We start from the raw sequence: 19884 nt of genomic DNA on the forward strand, positions 1-19884 counted from the left end.
ACCTGTAACGTCTTCTGTAAGAAGCTTTTCTGTCCCCACTCGTTACCTGTATGAATGGCACCTGTTTGAACTCATCATCTGTATAAAAGACACCTGTCCACAGCCTCAAACAGTCAGACCCCAAACTCCGCCATGGCCAAGACCAAAGAGCTTTCGAAGGACACCAGGAAAAGTATTGTAGACCTGCACCAGACTGGGAAGAGTGAATCTACAATAGGCAAGCAGCTTGGTGTGAAAAAATCAACTGTGGGAGCAATCACAAAAGGCTTTAATACATTTTGTAATCCACTAACACAGTTTGGATTTCATCTTGATTAGCGTATTAGGCTATTGTCCCTGGCCTACTAGAAGTCTAGTTAGAATTTCCTATTTGCAGTCCTCCCCCCCTTCTCTTTTCATTATCACACAAACAATAAATATAAATGTATGCTCACAGAAAAAGACACACACATACACACACATACACACACACACACACACACACACACACACACACACACACACACACACACACACACACACACACACAAAAACACCGTTTACCTGCTTAATACAGTATGATCAGCGCACAGTTGTGATGGGATGTAGAGTAACATCTGTTCTGGAGACTAGAATATCTCTGATCGTGTCATAGCTACTACTCATTGCTGTACACTGGTACACACACACACACACACACACACACACACACACACACACACACACACACACACACACACACACACACAAACACATAAATGCGTCTTCTGCTCATTATTCTAACATTGTGACAGCAGGCAGCAGATTAATAAAAATATGGTCCAACACCTGGGGTACAAAGACTCCATTAAAGAGATCTACAAATACCACATTAAACACTTAACACACATCTCTAAACAGAGGGAACTGGATAACTGAACTTTGCAGCATTACCCTGGAAATCTTGAGAATGACACTTTTATAGATATGACTATGATTTTTTTTCATTATTGATATGATTGTAATCTAAATGTTTTCATTACCATATCATGCTTACATTATAGGGAAATGTCTGAAAGACAGCTGGGACATTTCTTTCCTCCGTATATGCTTAATACGTAAAATATATAAATATGTATAAATATATAAAAATAGCACTCCAATGTTATGATATTGTGTTGTTTGTCTTGAACCATACTTTGCATTTGTTTCCCTCTTTTAAGTGAAGTAATCACTGAAAAATGGTAAATGGCTTGTATAGCGCTTTACTTCGTCCCTAAGGACCCCAAAGTGCTTTACACTACATTCAGTCATTCACCCATTCACACACACATTCACACACTGGTGATGGCAAGCTACACTGTAGCCACAGCTGACCTGGGGCGCACTGACAGAGGCGAGGCGACCGGACACTGGAGCCACTGGGCCCTCTGACCACCACCAGTAGGCAACTGGTGAAGTGTCTTGCCCAAGGACAGAACGACCCAGACTGTCAGAGCTGGAGCTCAAACCGGCAACCTTCCGATTACAAGACGAACTGCCAACTCTTGCACAATCCAGATTTACCTAATACCACGTTTTTGGTAGTGGAGACTACCTGAAAAATATAATATTTTTACCACTTTACTGTTTATTCTATGTCTACTATAGATAAAGTTACAGAATGTCAAAGTAGTCAATGAGTCATTGATTTGCTTGTATTTTGGTCAGTCTGACAGTCAAATAACCAAGACAAAAACTTTGTACCAGCTAGCATATCCAACAAGGTATATAATTAAAGACAGTGGGCTAATCGTGTTAGGAAATTCTAACAGCAAAGTTTTAATCAATGTATTAGATCACATCGACTGGGCCTCAAAATCAGGATTTTCTTTTTCTTTTTTATTAAGATGAGTTTTACACATAAGCTGCTAGTTAGCAGCTAGCTAACACTGGTAAAAAAACAAGTGAACACTTGATCATTTCAGTGTAACACAAACTCAGTTAAAATTCAGAGATCTTTTTAAAATCTTTCCAGTTGGAAAGCATAAAACCATTGTGAATTAATCTGATGCAGAGTGACAACAGTTGCACTGCAAAGACAACAACAAGACAGCCCCAAAAGTGGAATGGTTTTGCAGGTGGTGGTCACAGACATGACTGATTCTTCCTCTGGTTTGTTTCTTATCTTTCTCTTCATGAGCGGAGGTTCACACTGAGCACATGTCACAGGCATGAAAGAGTCTGGAGATGTGGTGGCAAACGTTGCAATGCCTGCACTATCATCTGCAAAAGCAACTGCGACCAGTGGTGGACCTACAAGCTTTAATATTATCTAGCATGCCAATCGAGCTGCATGAGCACAGGTCCCATTAAAGGATGCTGGCTCCTCATACCACCTTCAATGAGTCTGATTTTGACAGTTTGGTCAGAAACATGCACATGAGTAGCCTACTAGAGCTCACATTGTAGGGCTTGACAGTGCTCCTTCTGTTCCTTCTTGTTATTTCTATTTCATTTAGCCTTAAAAGGCCAGCAAGTAGTGTATGTGCCACAAACTGTGGCTTTTTGATTTTCTTGTATCCGTCTGTAGACTGCATTAAATCGAAATAATAAAATAAATATTTAAAAAATTAAGTATTTTATCAACTTACTGCTAAATGCTATTCTGTAAGAGAGTTCCATGATCATGTTGCCAACATTGTAAAATTAAGATTATTTAGCAAAGACACATTAATCTGCAAATATCCATGTACCAACACACCCCATTTTACAGCGCAGAGTCTCACACACCACCACCTGTGTCCTGTAGACTTTCTTTCCTTTTTTGTGTGCTGCAGGCTGAGGGATTACTCTAAGTAATGCTGTGGAGTGGCTCATTAGTCACTGGATAGAGCCCTTCACCTCAGGAGAAAAGAGGAATTGTGCAGACACACACATACAGTACTGTAGACATACACATTTACCCCATGCAGACTGTTCAAGTAAAAACAAATAACTGCGGCTGATATGTGGTTTCTGGATGTAGGGAACAACCCATTCAAAGAGCAAGTGTCTAAAAATATGCTAGTATATTATTTAGAGTGATAACTCAGCCTGCAACACCAAAACTCAACATCTGCTTTATGTTACATTCAGTTCAAGTGATGTTATCAATGAAGCAAACCTCAAATGGACGTCCAAAAAAAACTGTGGGACCCCACACAATCACAGGGCACTTGTGTGGGCAGTAGGTATACTAAAGAGGGAGTTTGATGTGTGAGCATGCATCAGTGTCTTTCTTCAGTGTTTATTTAGTTTATCTTTTGTAGCACAAGTTTAGCTGTATCAATAATTGAGCCTTTAATTACAGTGTACTTAGGCATTCAGGGAAACAGATAACAAGCTGAATATGTAGGAAGGAGAGATGTGTTGTGAATCAACTCATCTCTCCAAGATGTGTTGACTCAAGCCAGGAGAGTCTCACACAGTTTTGCCGAGTGGTCAAGCGTATTTGACATCAAGATTTTCATTATGATATCACCCTAAGCAGAATTATTTACTCTAATGACCCTTTCACAGCTTCATACTGTTTTTTATGAAGGTGTGATAGCCATTTATTCAGCGTAAGAGGCAAGAATTTTCTTGGTTGAGATAAATCCATTATAATGGAAATCTGTTTAAGCATATGGACTATGCTCTCTGTATTATAATAATAATAATAAAAGTAACAAGAATAAAAATAAGATGGAAATCAACAGTAAGTGGTCTGAATTTAAAGATACAAATATGCATTCATTAGAATTTATTATAAATTTATAGAGGAGTTTTTGGTACTTTGGCCCTTTGGCTCATGCGTGTGTAGGTGGCTACATTTCAGTGCCTAAGCTCTATCAAACAACTGTCTGCCAATATCCCCTATTGAGTTTTTTATGTAGCAAATGATGTATAGTGGGTGGATCAGTGAGTGGGCAGGTGGACAGTCCAAACGGTGAATGTTTCCATGTTTAAATGTGTGAGTGTTCCCCACTGGGCTTCGAGCCACAGTATCCATTGTAAAACCTTTGATAAAGTGATCTCTCCTAGCAGTGTGCAGCCAAGTACATATTAATAATGCATGCTACATTCTGCCTCACACTTATTTATGAAAGCATGAATAGGCACACATAAATGGACACTTATTTCACACACCTGTGGCTAGGTAAGCTGCAGCCTTTGGAAGGTCATCCATCACACGGAGTTAGATATCAGATAAAGAGAGACAGACAAGACACAAGAAAGAGAAAGACGAAAGCCAACGGGAGGATGCAAGTTTGAAAGCACTTGTCAAGTAAGTGAAAATGGCTTGAGTGCCTTGGGCAATCTCCAATTATATTGACATTGCGAGTCACTTCCAACCTCATATCAAAAGCACTGAGCAAAAAAGGAAGTCCCAGTTGCAATGAAGATTCGCTTCCTGCATTTTGCCTAATAAAGTTTAGAGCAAAAAGCCCTCCTTTGACTTAGAAGATTGGTCAGCAAAAATCTCAAAGCACAACTGAAATCTAGTGGGACAGTTTGCTTCCTGTATACTATCTTCTGGTTTGAGTTTGCTGGTGTTTATTCTCACTCCTACTGTATGCGGTCTGCAAGTATTAGAAAGACTATACCCAAAAGGGAAACCAATCGCACTATTCGCTAAAAGCCTTCTTTATTTCCTCAGCTGCTCTCACTATGATCCTTTGCTCACTGTCTATCTGTCCATCAATCCACATAGCCATTATTTTCATGTGGACCTGCCTCTTTCCCAGCATGCATTTATCATTTATCTTCTCATCTATACATCTCATGACAGAGAATCCAATATCAGTGTGCCTTGAGGTTACTCATAAAAGAAGATGAGGCATAATAAAGAGTGAGACGTGATCGATGTGTGGAGGTTGGATCAACTGTCAACATAAAGTTGACGTCCCACCCACCACCTACCCTTATGAACTTTTCACATAGAAAATACACCGTAACATTGCCCAGTATTGCAGCCATTTCTCTCTTCTACTGCTTTTCCATGCAGTAGAGCCAATATTCACTTTGCTGCTGATGCAAATTGTGGCACCAGCACTCGGAAAATTGATAAGAACATGAGTGGCTTTACTTAACAAACAAAAGACAGACACTTGGCAGGACACATGTTTATGGACATTCATAAACACTCCCTTTCCATTACTAATTAGACAACAACTGCAAGGCCTTAAAAAGGCAATTTGCTATTCAGACTCCTAGTGGAGATGAGAATCTCTGCCCTAAAAAAGAAAGAAAGAAATTGGGGGGGAGAACATCCCGAGGGTCGAGGCTCTCATTATCACATTCAGTCCAAAAGAAGAAAGATCTCAGTCCGTGCTTTCTACTCTTTTAAGTATATGCTTCACCCACTGTTCCTTTAGCATACAGCATCTATCCTCTACTATGGAGCCAAATTAGATTTATAAATCGTCACACACACATACCTTTATAACAGAAACATTAGTTGGCTATAAAATGTCCATCAAAAGTAATACGCACTCCTCAGGTTTAGACTGTGATAACATACAGACTAGGGGTGCAACGATATTCGTATCGATATTGAACCGTTCGATACAGTGCTTTCGGTTCGGTACGCATATGTATCGAACAATACAACATTTGTAATTTATTTTATCAATTTTCCTTCTGACGATGCTGTCTGTGTTGAGCGCTCAGTGAATCTGTGTTCGACTACTCCGCCTAGGCTGCACTGCCGAGCGCAGATCCACTGAGCGCTCAACACAGACAGCATAGTCAGAAGGAAGAGCGCAGGGCAAGCTAGCGAGACAGAAGTTAAGCTCTCCTTGCAACAGGCAAATTGAACCTCATTCAGATCTGGCGTTTGGAATTATTTTGGTTTTCATGTGACGCATGACCCTGAAGGTAAGCGAGTCATGGACTAAAGTAAAACAGTATGTTGGATGTGCCATGCAATGCTCAATTACATTGGTGTGAACTAGTGTGTTAGCGCAGTTAGCTCGTTAACGTGTTGGCCGTCTAGCCCCATGCACGGAGCGATCGGCGGTAGCTCGTTAACGGAGATTTGCCGTGTTGTGGCGTTAAGGTCATTTCAACGAGATTAACCTGAAAGCACTAGTGGGAACACAACGAATATGACTGCACATTTACGCCAACATCATCCTAGTGCAAAGACAAGTGGAAGCAGACAAAAAAAAGCAAGCATGCTACTAACTTTAGCCGAGTCATTTAGACAGCTGTTAGCACATGATTCTCCTTATGCTGCTGAGAATATAGCCCAGAAGAAGCGGATAGTATAGCTTTTATTTTGGAAAGAGACATTTCTCTGTAATAAACTCTCTTTTCCAAAGATGAGTGATTCCTCAATCAGATACAGGGCTTGCAATATTGCTAGCCCGACGTCCCGGAGCTAGCGATTTTTTCATCAGCGATCTCTTCCCTGCCCGTCGGGCTATTGTAGGAAAAATATATGTCAATGCTTTTGCATTCTTTCAGAAATGTAGCTGGGTAATTATGTCATTGGCATCGGTGAGCCACTGTCAATATGTGACATATTGAAGTCGCGTTTGAATTTGCGCTTGTTTTTTTGCTTTCACTTTGCAATCGTGCGAACTGTGTATAGAGAGCGACAGCACTGATCTGTGAGTGATGATAATTTGTGCACCAATTCCTCTGACATCGTCTTATTAATCGTTAGCTTACTATGCAAACATGACAAGTGAAATCTCCCGCAGCAAGCTTAAACATGTGAGAGGTTGATCGCGCAGAGAATCGCTGAGCTTATGTGAGTGCATGTGTAAAAGCATTTCAGTTCTGCTGAGCCAAATAAGACAGGTCAGGGTGAAGAAGTGACAGCCAAAGAAAAGCTTACCACAAAACGGAGAAGTTATGACAAATCAGACAATAAGGCAAAAAGAAAGTGCAGCTTTATGGTTTCATGGACAAAATAATTTCTGTGGCTGCGATATGATGAGCTAAATAACCAGGGCTGCACATAAGTGGTCCGCAGGTGCGCATTCGCTGTCAAAATAAAAAACACGCACAAGGGTTAGGGTTAAATTTAAAAACTGTACTTTTGAGTTAAAATATATATTTATAATTTTAATAAATGACAAATTAAAAATGCATGAACATTTTTTTTGTATCGAAAAAATATCGAACCGTGACACCAAAGTATCGAACCGAACCGAACCGTGAATTTTGTGTATCGTTGCACCCCTAATACAGACCTCCTAAAGGTTGTTCTGAACAACTGTTGGGTAGTTGTGTACTTTAAAACAACTAGAAGATCCTGTTACTAAACCACTCTAAAAATGTTTTGAATGATACTCTATTTAAAGGCTTTGGACTTCAACCAAATAAAAAACAACCACATTTGGAAAACTAAGCCAGAAAAATATGCAAACAAATAGATAATGCGCAGATGGTGGTGTTAATGCAGAATTATGTGTTACGTTTTGGGCAATAACTTGTGAATTACTCAACTTAACTATTCATGCTTTACACAATAATGCTGTTACAGTTATATGTTGTGTCCTACTTAAGGAAAAGCAATCATTCAGTTTGGCATAAAAATATAGTTTCTCCCCATTTACAACTGCTGTGCTGGTAGGTGTGATTGTTGGATATTCAACTAAACTTCGTTTTACTGTATGTGGATGTAGATCAATGTATGTGAAGATTTAAATCTCCAGTCAGATGCATACAGTATATGCATCAATAAACATAATTCAGCTACCTTTATTAAATTTGTATGCTATATAGAGACTGAATTTTCTTTAACTTTTTTGTTGCCTTTAATAACACATGATCATGACTTTGCAAGTTTGTCTGTGACAGATGCAGCTCAGAAAACAGAAGGCTTTTGTATCTCATTGCTTTTAGTTTTGGGACTGTCACAAAATCTACACATAGCACAGGGTGTCGTGCTTGTTCAAGACAAATCAAACATAAAAACAACTTAATTTTTTATCATCTTTTTCAAATTGCTTTTATCCGTGTTGGCAGTTTTCATCCCTGGTCTGCAATGAATTAAATGTACCCAAAGTGAATTCCTGATGTGATTTTCACTTGAATGACAAATCGGTTCATCTGCTGTTATTTGTATTGTATTACTTTTACAATGACTAAATACCACAAACATCCCTGTGTCACCAAAACCTAATGTGCTCCAGTTTATCTTTAGGTTTTTACAATCACACTCTGATTATTTAATATCCATGGTGGAGTCTTAGAGAAGAACAGATGGAAAACTGGTCGCTGTCATGGCACTTGAAGAGTTTGTCCTGTGCAGCATCAAAAGCTACAAACAAATTGCAAACTGACAGTTGGTTCCTTTGAGAGGAGTGAATTTTACCTCCAAGGCAGCAGACCTCTTGTGTAGCAGCTGCTCTATGTTCCTGGCTGCTCTGGCCACTAGCTCCTCCGCATCGTTTTGCTCCACAGTGTAGAGGTGCTGGTTACTCAGAAAAATCTACATGGAGAAAGACAAATGTAATTGCTGTTTTAATACAAAAAAGACTTTTTGTACACACATTCATTTGTTTAAATTATTGTTAAAACTAAATATAATTTTCACAGGAAATTAAGAGTTTAAACATTTAGGGGAAAATATACAAGGGGTTGACTTAAATTTTAAGAAAGGAATAGGATTATGCTCAGATTTTATGCATGTCTGTGTATATTCCGGTGTTTATACCTGAGTGAGGCTCTTCCCAGCTGCGGCTGTGTCTGCCAGGGTAACAAGCTCTTTCTGCATCTGATCAACCCATTCTTTAATCCTATGGGGCAAAGAAATGCACACAACCAATCCTGTAGCTCAGATATAACCAGTTTAGAAGAGACGTTGCATGCATTTCAGTTAAACTGTCTTTCAATCTACCGTATATCAATCATCTGAAAAGACCAACCAAGTCACTTGATGCAAAAACAAACAAGGTCAAAGAGAATCACTCTTGTGGGTCGGGCAAAATGTCAACCAATCAAACCCAGATCACCAGAAACAAACACAATGTCATCTAATAAAGCTTGTGTCACTGCATGTCAACTAATACAATTGCTTTCAGAGAGTTCAAACATGAAGTCAACCAATCAGATAAGTGCCAGCTATTGTTGTGACTAGTGACAGTGATGTGAGTGGACAGGCAGGAGGTGGGCGGTAGCTAAGACCAACATGCTTTTCTATACCTCAAAGAGCTTTAATCATTTCCAGCCTGCTGGTGCCATTGATGTACGAATAATAGCAACCAAACAACAGACTCAATGATGGTACCCATTCGCTTGAGTGAAAATTGCTCACCTGATGCTTGCCTTTTATTTTTATTTATTTATTTTCTGTGTCGTCGTGGTACATCAGTCACTGTGCCACACACTGGTTTATACCTTAGTCTCATCCTCCTCCATTACTCACTATGTACCACTTGAACAAAGTGGCCATGGATGATCACTGGGAAGAGTAGAACCTAAGACATTATGCATGATATGAGACAGTGGCTTGTTAGGATAATCACATGTTGTCAGGTGATGTGAAGTTGTAATGAATGAATGAATTTGCTGATAGTAAATTATCCTTAATACTGTTCAGAATATCATCAGGTATATTGAAAATGAGTAGGTGTAAGTGTAACCCAGATATTAAATAAGAAAATGTAACCTGTGCATTGATTCTAATAACAGACCTCACTGAGAACCTCTACAGAGTCTGACCTTGGTATGTGTGGGTGTGTGTGTATGTGTGTGTCGTGCAGGGTAGGGGTGAAAGTGACACACAGGAGCCACCAGTCTATGAATGTCTGACTTTTTTTGATAAAAAGTATGATTTAATAAAAAGAAGTTGTATTAAAAAATGATTGACAAACACAGTTTTTAAAAGAAAGTAAAAGAAAGTATTCCTCTGTATTTGAATTAAAAAGGGATTATGTTACAACAAATGTTCATTTGAGAATCTGCTAAAAACAAATCTAACTGAAGTAGAATTACATAAACTGAATGAAACATGAAGTGAATTATATCCATATGTGACTGAATGTTTAAATGTGACGGGGTTTCTGTGTTAACAATGACATGAAATGTAATGAAGTGATTTTAAAATTTAAACTTTAAACTTTGCGTTAAATCACGTAAGTCAGATAGATAAATAGAGATAGATAAGATGTGGGTGGACATCAGGTGATTAGATGTTAATGCTGGGCCCACGTCCTCATTTTAAGTTTGACAGCGTTTTAGTAGGTAAAGGTGAAAGCTTGGACATGAATTGAGCTGCGGTGTGGGGAAGGCCTCGAAGGGGACTGGCGGCAGCGCCCGGGCCTGGCAGATCCCCACGTAGTAAATAGGAGTGAAGAAGTTAAAGAATTGAGAACAACGAGGGAGGGAGGGTGGGGCACGTAAACGAGAATGAACAGCTTGCAGAACTGGGGGAACCTATATAGATGACAACCGGAAGGAGTGTGCTTGGAGGCGTGGTCCTGCTCCTGAAATTCCGATACATAATCTCCAATAATGTGACTGGATGTCCCCAGTTAGAGGTCGTCTCAGAAGATGTGACATCCAGTAAGAGAGGGGAGAAAGGGTGAACGTGAAAAGTTAAGTGAAGAAGAGATATAGGGTTCTTCCCCTTTGTCTTCTGTGAGATGAGCAGCTCAGAAGATTGGACCTGAGATGTTCACAGTTGAAAATTACAGCAGAGACGCTAGAGGGACTGACCCAGCCCGACCTGTGGACCAGCAAAATGGTTGTATATTTTTGGCTTTCCTCTCTGCTCAGTGTGTGTGTGTGTGTGTGTGTGTGTGTGTGTGTGTATGTGTGTGTGTGTGTGTGCGCGTGTGTACAACATACTTCCACTAAATTCCCAAGGGATACTCATTTCCTGTTGGGTGATTATCATCAACTCAGAACACGGGGATAAGTGCATCTTTAGGCCTGGTTGTGCTCACCCTTTCTCCAACCTCTCCTCACGGAAGATAAGAATAAAATCAGCATTAGCTCAGAGTCAGTTAATAAGATAATTATAGTTCAGGTGATTTGATTGTTGTTTTGTGATTATTACTATTTGATTTTGCTTTGCTCCTGCTAAATTGCTTTAATAACATTTCCTGCAATTTGTCTAAATTGTAGACATTCACTTTTTAACCTTTTGTGAAACAGTATTGGTAAAAATCTGAGTATCGTTCTTTACTAGTCCAAATAACTCTTACAGGTTACTCTAGTCATTTGAATACAACACTCCCTTGGGGCCTATTGTCTTGGCTTTTAAAATCAACCCAGTTATTAACAAGTGCCCAACTGAGGCTACGTCCACACGTAGCCGGGTATTTTTGAAAACGCAGATTTTTCTATGCGTTTGCACCTTTCGTCCACACGTAAACGGCGTTTTTGGTTACTGAAAACGCAGATTTTTAAAAACTCCGGCCAAGGTGGATATTTTTGAAAACTCCGTTTTTGCATTTACGTGTGGACGAGAAAAACGGAGAAAACGCAGCGTCAAAGGTGTGCGCCTTTTTTGACGTCACACTGTGCGCCACGTTATTGTTTCGGTGAAATGAATTTCTACAATACTGTTACTGTTAATTGTACTCTCTGCATTGTTTAAATGCTTACATATACACAGTTACTGTCCCTCCACACATATGACTCGGTTCTGCTTCAATGCCCCAGCTTTGTTTACTTTTTCCCACCGAGGCTTCTAGACTTCTGATTGGTCAACATTTCTACAGGTTAGGATTATATCGCCACCTGTTGCTTTGGCATGTTCCTAGCAGCGTTTTTCTTCATTTCTGCCTTTACGTGTGGACGGGATTATTTTTTAAAACGAAAACGGAAAATCTCCGTTTTCAAAAATACCCGTGTACGTGTGGACGTAGCCTGAGAGGGGAGCTGCCGTTTAGTAATGAGTGGTGGTGATAAGGCCGATCCTGCAAGGCTACTCGGGCATTTTTCTTATCAGATGACGACAGTGGAGGACATTTGGATGATTACAAGGCAGTCAGAGGGGTGAGTCCCCTCACATATATCGGCTCCAGCTGAACTCTGCATTACTTACTGGGTAAGAGACTTATAGAATCAGAGTTTAGGACTTTTTAATCAGAGAGCTGAAACAGACTTCCCATATAGGGGTCATGGACCCTGCAGATCAATGATGTAGAAACTTTTTTTGCCATGTATACTGTATGAGAATGATGACAAGTTTATATAGCATAGAGAGGTTCTCATTAACATCCATTTCACAATTCGGCTGCCTTGAAGCAACATGCACACACACACAGACACAGACACACACACACGCAGGAACAAACATTGAAAATCAGATATTCATACTCAGAAAATACTTTCAAAAACTGTCATTGCAGCGGTGTGTTGAAAGTCATTCAATTTACTACGTGAAAAACATCGACCGTGACATTTAGTACAGCTGAGGGGGTTGGCAAGACAGAAAGGTTCAGAAGATCAAAAAGCAAGGAAAAAATGCATCAGGGATACAAAATCCACAGTGAATGAGGAACATTCAAAGCAAGCACACTTGTGGAGAAAGATGAGACACTTTGCAAGATAGGGAATAACACAGTGAATGTGAATGTGAAATACAGTAGTTTAGGGAAAGCTTTACTAGTGTAAGTCAGGAGATTTTAATCTTTGCTTCTCAATCTCCAACTTGAAAAAAGTACAGCTTCTTAAACTCCATAGTGATTTGAGGAAAGTTGAACTCTGCAAATATTATTACCTGTCACATGTAGGCTGCTTATTTCCACTGAACCTATGGCCTATTGGATAATACAGATTATAAGTGTTATGCTGATGGGCCTGTTACCCATATTTTGTGTTGATCTATTGCTGTCATAAGTTGTTAATTGTTTCATAATAATCATTGTCAACTTGACAACCTTACCAAGAGAATGATAATTTTCTCTGCCTTGTAATTTTAGCAGTATAGGCCAGGGTTTGCATGACTTTAAGTATTTTGTGACCCTTTTTAATATCCTGTTGTTCACTGGGTGTAACAAAACTGTACTGTTTACACACTGTGTGTGTTTATGTGGACCTTAGCTCTTGAAGCCTGAAGCACAGACAAGTCAACTGTGATTTAGAGTGTATGTGTGCTTCCTGGAATTTGGCATTCAGAAAGGCAGAGGCACTTTCACCTGACTTCCTGAGTTTAGCTTCTGTGGAATCTTATCAGCGTAAATTTCTGGTTGTGAGATAACCAGGGTATGTGTGCATGTGCTCTTCTTCAAGTACAGTATGGGTGCGTGGAAATTTTTTGTTACTCACTTTGTTTGGAAATCTATATGAAAAGCTCATTTGTTTTATGTATACACAGAAACCAAGCACTGCAACATGCAAGGGAATTGGTCTTACTAGTACAGACCTCACTAGACTCCTGCAGCAGAGGAAAATAGTATAGAACAATGCTACACCCCAAAGCCATATCTGTCAGTTTATATGCATATTTGAAATCAAATATTCTTTTTAATTAGGATTTACTGCAAATCAATACAAAGTTGTTCAGATTGATCACCCTTTCCCTATGATAAAGTACATCTATCCTGACTGAAGTAATCTTGTCTTAGATGACAATGCACCAGCCTTGGGGCACAAGGTGTCACTGAATGCTATGAAATTGGTGTAAATCATATTTTATTACCTTTGCTGCTTCAATCCAGTCTCCCAAATGGGAAGTTTTGAATTGATGTTTTCAACAGCATTCTCCATCACCATCATTAAATGAGGGTATGTCTTTTGAAATAATGGTGTTGCATCCATCCAGTAGACTTTCAGACACTTGTAGAATCAGTGCAGAGTCACAGTGAAGCTGTAGTGGTTGAACATGGTGTCCTTGCACCTTACTAATAAATATATATATATATATATATTTCTTTCTCATATTCACCATCCATCTTGTTTAATTTGATCTATTCTATTTCTAGACTAAAAAGGCAAAGTACTCTGATCTGTGTCATTTTATCATCTTTCACAGCGCTAGCACTCTAGCACTCATCATAAGGTGAAGGTGGGCTGTTATCAATGGCTAAATCAAAAAGGTGATCCAGAGGTGCCTGTAATAAACATTAATAAAGTCGATGTTGTTAAGCTGAGGTAGCAACATTTTTCTACTCTGGTTTCTGGGCTTTGATTACTGTAGCCTGTGGTACAATGCTGGATAATTAAACACACATACGCAGACACAAATGCATATACCAATGGCAACTGGGTCAGGCACTGCCCTACATTGTTTTACAGACACAAGAAGAGCAAATGAGAGCAAAAAACAGAAAGAGAGGAAGAGAAACAAGGCAGGAAAGAGAGAGACAGATGTTGTGGTACAATCACTTTGGAACTAGAGAGAGTAATGAGCTGGCCCATGATGTGTATCTCGGTAGGCGGCTGTATTAAACCACAGTCTAATTACGCATCATTATAGAGGCAAAGACTGAAGCAGGTCCAGTCCAGACAGAAACACAGAATGAGGCATGGAAACACCAGCTGCACCAAAACAACCTGCAGTGCCTGCCCTCACTCTGAAGCCTCTGACACCCAGGTGGCCAATTCAGTTCCTGTTCAACATGACCTAGATAATAAACGTTGCTTTAATGTGAAGTTAAGGGTTTGAACATCAAAATTACTTGACCACCTCATGACCCTTAATCTGTTTTTTTTGGGAGGGGGGGTTGTTGTTTTTTTTCTACAACCGTGGGACAAACAGTAGAACTTAGAGCTGGGCGATATAAGATTTTTTCATATCACGATATGTTTTTTTCATTTCAGGCGATAACGATATCTATCACGATATAAGCCAAATAACTATATTTGTAAGATTTAAATGTGCCGTTGCTCACAAGTAAAATGTGAAATAATCAGCAGCTTGTTTTGATTTAAATATTTATTTCCCATAATAAGTTCAACAGGGTAGATGTACTTAAGGAACATGAGACTTTTTCAGGTAAATAAAGGCAAATATTGCAAACTACACAGAAGGCAGCCGCTAAAGCGTTTAAGTTTCAAAATAGAACAAACGAAACAGACTAAATTGTCAATTCCACTTAGAAACAAAATATTAATTCTAAAAAATAAATCTTAGTTTGTTTTACAGAAGAACAGACAAAATTGACTAACTTTTGTCAATATCAAATAAACTGAGAACTAAAAGGAAATTCTCAATCTCTCCTTGTTGTATAGCTGAGCTTTTCAAACAGTTTTAACAGTTACTTTAGTCTGACAAAAGCCGAATGACGAATTAGCGCTTCCAGTCAGAGACTGAGGCTACGTCCACACGTACACGGGTATTTTTGAAAACGGAGATTTTCCGTTTTCGTTTTAAAAAATAATCCCGTCCACACATAAAGGCAGAAATGAAGGAAAACGCTGCTATGAACATGCCAAAGCAGCAGGTGGCGCTAGATTCCTAACCGTGCAGAAATGTTGGCCAATCAGAAGTCTAGAAGCCTCGGTGGGAAAAAGTAAACAAAGCTGCGGCATAGAAGCAGAACCGAGTCGTATGTGTGGACGGACAGTAACTGTGTGTATATGTAAGCATTTAAACACTGCAGAGAGTAGAATTAACAGTAACAGTATTGTAGAAATTCATTTCACCGAAACAATAACGTGGCGCACAGTGTGACGTCAAAAAATGCGCACACCTTTGACGCTGCGTTTTCTCCGTTTTTCTAGTCCACACATAAATGCAAAAACTGAGTTTTTAAAAATCTTCGCTTTCAGTGACCAAAAACGCCGTTTACGTTTGGACGAAAGGTGCAAACACATAGAAAAATCTGCGTTTTCAAAAATACCCGGGTACGTGTGGACGTAGCGCATGCACCAGTTTATTGTATTTCCAGACTTGCTTTCGGCACAATTTACAGTGCACGCTACTCTGTTTTTTGTCAGACTTGAAATAGCCGAAATACCTTCACACTACGGAACTTCTCTGGCTCTTCCGTTCGACAATCTCTCCGGCATTGGAACCATCATCTGTTTTCTCTTCGGTAACCTTCGGTCACGCTCGGTTGATTTTTCTAGTCGGCACACTCATTTCCTCCATTACCCGGGCGGTACGGTGGCTGGCTGCTTCCCAAACAAATACACATGTGCGGCTTGGCACTTGTGCTGTACGTAACAAGTCACGCGACGTGACGCTGCGGCTGTGATTGGTTCAGCTCTGCGCTACGTAATTTGGATTGGCTGTTCTTTTTTTTTTTTTAAGAGGACAAGAGCGGCGAGGTCTATCGCGATAGTTGAATTTTTCTATCGAGAAAAAGTTATATCGCGATACATATCGTTATCGTTCTATCGCCCAGCTCTAGTAGAACTGTGATATATTCCTACCACAGCCGACATGGGTTCACAGTAATAGATTCAAAAACTCCCATGCGATGTCTTTAAAGTAAGCTTTTGCCCCAGTTTTATTTTCTGTTAACTTTAAATAGTTGCTGAAGAGAACTAAGGTAATGTAAGATGTTTTGTCTCCAGAGTTGCTACTTTAACAACAGAGCTATTTAGGATTGTCAAGAGACAGAAGAGCAGGTGTTTACAGTTTGCCAGAACAGCTTATCCATAATGAAAATGTTTTCTCTCCATCCATTTGATCAGTGTAATCCAGGAGGATGCACTTAATAAAACAGAGTGTAAAATACAGTTAATTTTAATATCTCTTTTGCTCATGATGCCTATGTTTAATAATTCTATTATATCTCATTAGCTTGCACAATATAACAAATTTTTTTTTTAAAAGGAAAAAAAGAAACTTCTTTAGTTTCTCTTCTTTCTGGAACTATTTTCATTCATCAGTTATTTCTCACAAATATCTTTGTTGGTATTGTGCCGTGCAGAAAAGCATGCAAGGACAGTCATGTTTTTACTGATCACTTTCATGCTTACTGTTTGTTAGTCCATTTGGCAAGAAAGAAGTATGAAGAACAAGGACTATCTGGTTTGTTCTCTTCATTCAAAAATGAATCCCCACAGCATCCTCCACTTCTAAGCAAAATGTTTTTCAAGTATACAAAAAAAGAGGAAGGGACTTTAAGATACAAAGGTGGTGAAACTGAATTATTTAATATAGTTTAATACAGATGGAGAATCTATTTGTGGTGGGGAGGGAGAGAAACAAACAAACAAATAAATAAATCATATGCCATCTCCACTCAGTCTCCAGCTCCACCATCTCCAACAGCAGTTCTTCACCTGCTGTTGATTGTGGTTAGAGTGGCCCTCTAGCTCTCAGTGCACCTGAGCCAAAGGAGGACTGCTGCTGTTCAAGACGGTGGAGCTGGAGTCTCATTTTCTTTTCTATTGACAGGATGAGCTCTTCTCTGCAGATGAAGAACAAGCTTGTCACAGAGAAGAAGCTGAATGAAACTGAGGATCGCTACAATTGAAACCTGGCCAATTTGCCAGCAGGTCTAAAGAACACAAGACAGAAAGAGTATGGGTTAGCAGTAAATGAAGTTTACAAATAAGAGCGAGGAGATTATCCACAAGCAAATCAAATGCAGAAAGCATCTTGAAAAAAAAAAATGCTTTTTTTTAAAGCTACACAAAAAAAGTGTAGAACATTTCAGTAAGTCTGTTTCAAATAAAATGGCTTCTGGATTTTCTGAGCACTTGTTGTGGGTGCACTGATCAGTCTTCCAAAGTAAACAGTGCAGCATTACTATAATCTAAACAGACCAGAGCAGTTTAGGCCAGTGAACATTGCAGCAACTGTTTCATCTTTTCTGATACTGTTTACATTTTGATAAAGAAGAAATGTTTCCTTTCCATCTATGAGTCAGAATCTTGTCTTGTGGTTGTGGATAAGCGTATGATTATTATTAGTTCAGTATTATATGCTCTGGCAGCAATGCAATACTGAATTTAAACATCTTTTGAAAAAAAGACTTGGAATTATTGAGATATACTTTTTTCTCCATATTTGGCTATTTTATTACTTGGGTAAACCGGTTTAAGATCCCCCATCCCCCCTCCTCTCTACACCCCCACCACCGGAAATTTCCTTTCTGACAAATATATTGACTCATTCACGTTTCATCTTTCCTTAGAAGATGGTGGCCTGGTCATGTTTGAATAGCGCAAATATATTTAATATAACGAAACAAATATATAACTTTTTTTTTTTAAACAAAAAGAAAAAAATAGTTTTGAGTTGATGTAATAGGTTACCCTGGGGGCTATCTAGTTTAATATCAAACAAAAATATTATTTTGCAGTAAGCGAAAGTTTGTATTTTTAAGATATGAAGGAAAATTAATGTCTCTCAGAGGCCTTCCCCTCTTGTGAGAAAAGAAGCACCTTTTACAAGATTTTACATAAATTTATAATAAATTATCAATTACAGTTTAAATATCCTGTAAACGATACTTAAGCATATTTTTTTTACATATTATGTTGATAATCCAAAAAATATTCTAAAAGAAAATAGGGGCGTTTTACTCCAGTTTACAATATGAGGAACAAACCTCAAAGGGTAGAATCACCTGGTTCTTGGCCAATGAGGGTCCCCAGAAAAACGCCAACTTTTATCATTTATTATTGGCTAAAGCAGCAGGACCGAGCAAAGCCACTCTCCTCTAGGCTACAACTTCATAGAAGAGCTGTCACGGCTCGCCAAGCCACCGGTGACAAACTGCTGATTAGGGTAACCAACATTAATCAGCGTAACAACGCGAGCAGGCAGAGGTCTGAAAAAAGCTGTCTTTATCAAAATGACCACCGCATGAATGAAATGACCTGCCCACCCTCTCACACCCACGCACACCATGAAGCCTATACACTCGTGAGTGTTTCATTAGAGAGAGAGAGAGAGAATAAAAAAGAGAAAGCAAAAAAGCTCCCTGAAACAAGGTCTCTGCAAACCAGAACATCAATTGATCGAAACAGGATTACAAGAGCTGTAGCCTACTTACATGAGCTGTGTCGGAAACTGCGATGCCCAACAACCGTCCTGCCACAGCAGGAACAGAAACACCCAGGCTCGTACCCCGCAGGAATCCATTGTAAAAAAAAAAAGAGGGGAAATTCCCCGATGGACGTCAATATAGAATCTGCTCCACTCCCCTCTACCGCCGCTGAATGAAACGACGGGCGAAAGCAGCGCGTGTAGCCGCCTGTCGCTCCCTCACAGATTAACGAACACTGACACCTCTAATCTGATCACTCGGCCATCCAGCGCTCTAACAGGTACTGGATCTGAATGCGATGCCAGACTCTCTCTCGCTATCGCTATCTCTCTCTCTCACTCACTCACTCACTCACTCTCTCGTTCTCGCTGTTCCCGCTCTTTTTGTCTGTCCCTTAATTAACCGGATGCAATTATGACAAACAGTAGTTGTGTAGGCAATAAAAGGAAAAGGTATAATTATGGTGTCACAAATGATTACTAAAAAGCATAACTTTAATTGGTGCTTTTAATCATTAGTTATCGTTAATCTCTGGCTCTCTTTCACAGTGTGTTTTTGTCCTGTCTCTTTCTCCCCTTTAACAGGTTTCTTCCTGTTAAAAGGGAGTTTTTCCTTACCACTGTTGCCAAGTGCTTGCTCAGTTTGACTGTTTTTCTGAATTATTGTATTAGGGTCTCTGGTTTACACAATAAAGCACTATATAGATAAAGTGAATTGAATTGAGTTGAACTGAAATGAATAACTTTTGTGGTCTTTTGAAATAAATTTTGATAACTTTTGTTTTTCTTCAAACAGGCACCATGTGTGCTTGCTCTCAGGTGGGCAGCTTAAGTAGCAAATATGTAATTTTTCTGTTCTTTTTATAACATCAGTCAGAAAAACAAAACAATGGAAGGGACTAACTGGCATACCACCCACACAACATATGCAGTCAAATATATACAGGTTCAGGGCTTTCTCTTTAAAATACTTCAAAACCTCTCATCATTGCCTACAATGTGGAGATAGGGGAGAATTTACTGCCTTTGACTGCACAATCTTTACCAGTTATGCTAGACAGCAA

The 19884-nt window shown here is 39.3% G+C and overlaps 1 protein-coding gene across 1 annotated transcript in view; it reads right to left on the reverse strand.

Moving 5' to 3' along the window:
- The window catches only part of LOC146627797 (voltage-dependent calcium channel subunit alpha-2/delta-1), an 86122-nt gene extending 67206 nt beyond the window's left edge, over positions 1 to 18916 (reverse strand). The window contains exons 1-3 of the mRNA XM_085359172.1: positions 18828 to 18916; positions 8633 to 8714; positions 8291 to 8407 (exon numbers count right to left, since the gene is read on the reverse strand). Of these exons, the coding sequence (XP_085215298.1) occupies positions 8291 to 8407; positions 8633 to 8714; positions 18828 to 18916 (288 nt within the window). The remainder of the gene's footprint in view (positions 1 to 8290; positions 8408 to 8632; positions 8715 to 18827) is intronic.
- Between the last annotated feature and the right edge of the window lie 968 nt (positions 18917 to 19884).

This window comes from Diplotaxodon limnothrissa, linkage group LG7 (assembly GCF_057381915.1).
Source record: "Diplotaxodon limnothrissa isolate DT_005_m linkage group LG7, D_limnothrissa_male_GT1.1, whole genome shotgun sequence".
NCBI lineage: Eukaryota > Metazoa > Chordata > Actinopteri > Cichliformes > Cichlidae > Diplotaxodon > Diplotaxodon limnothrissa.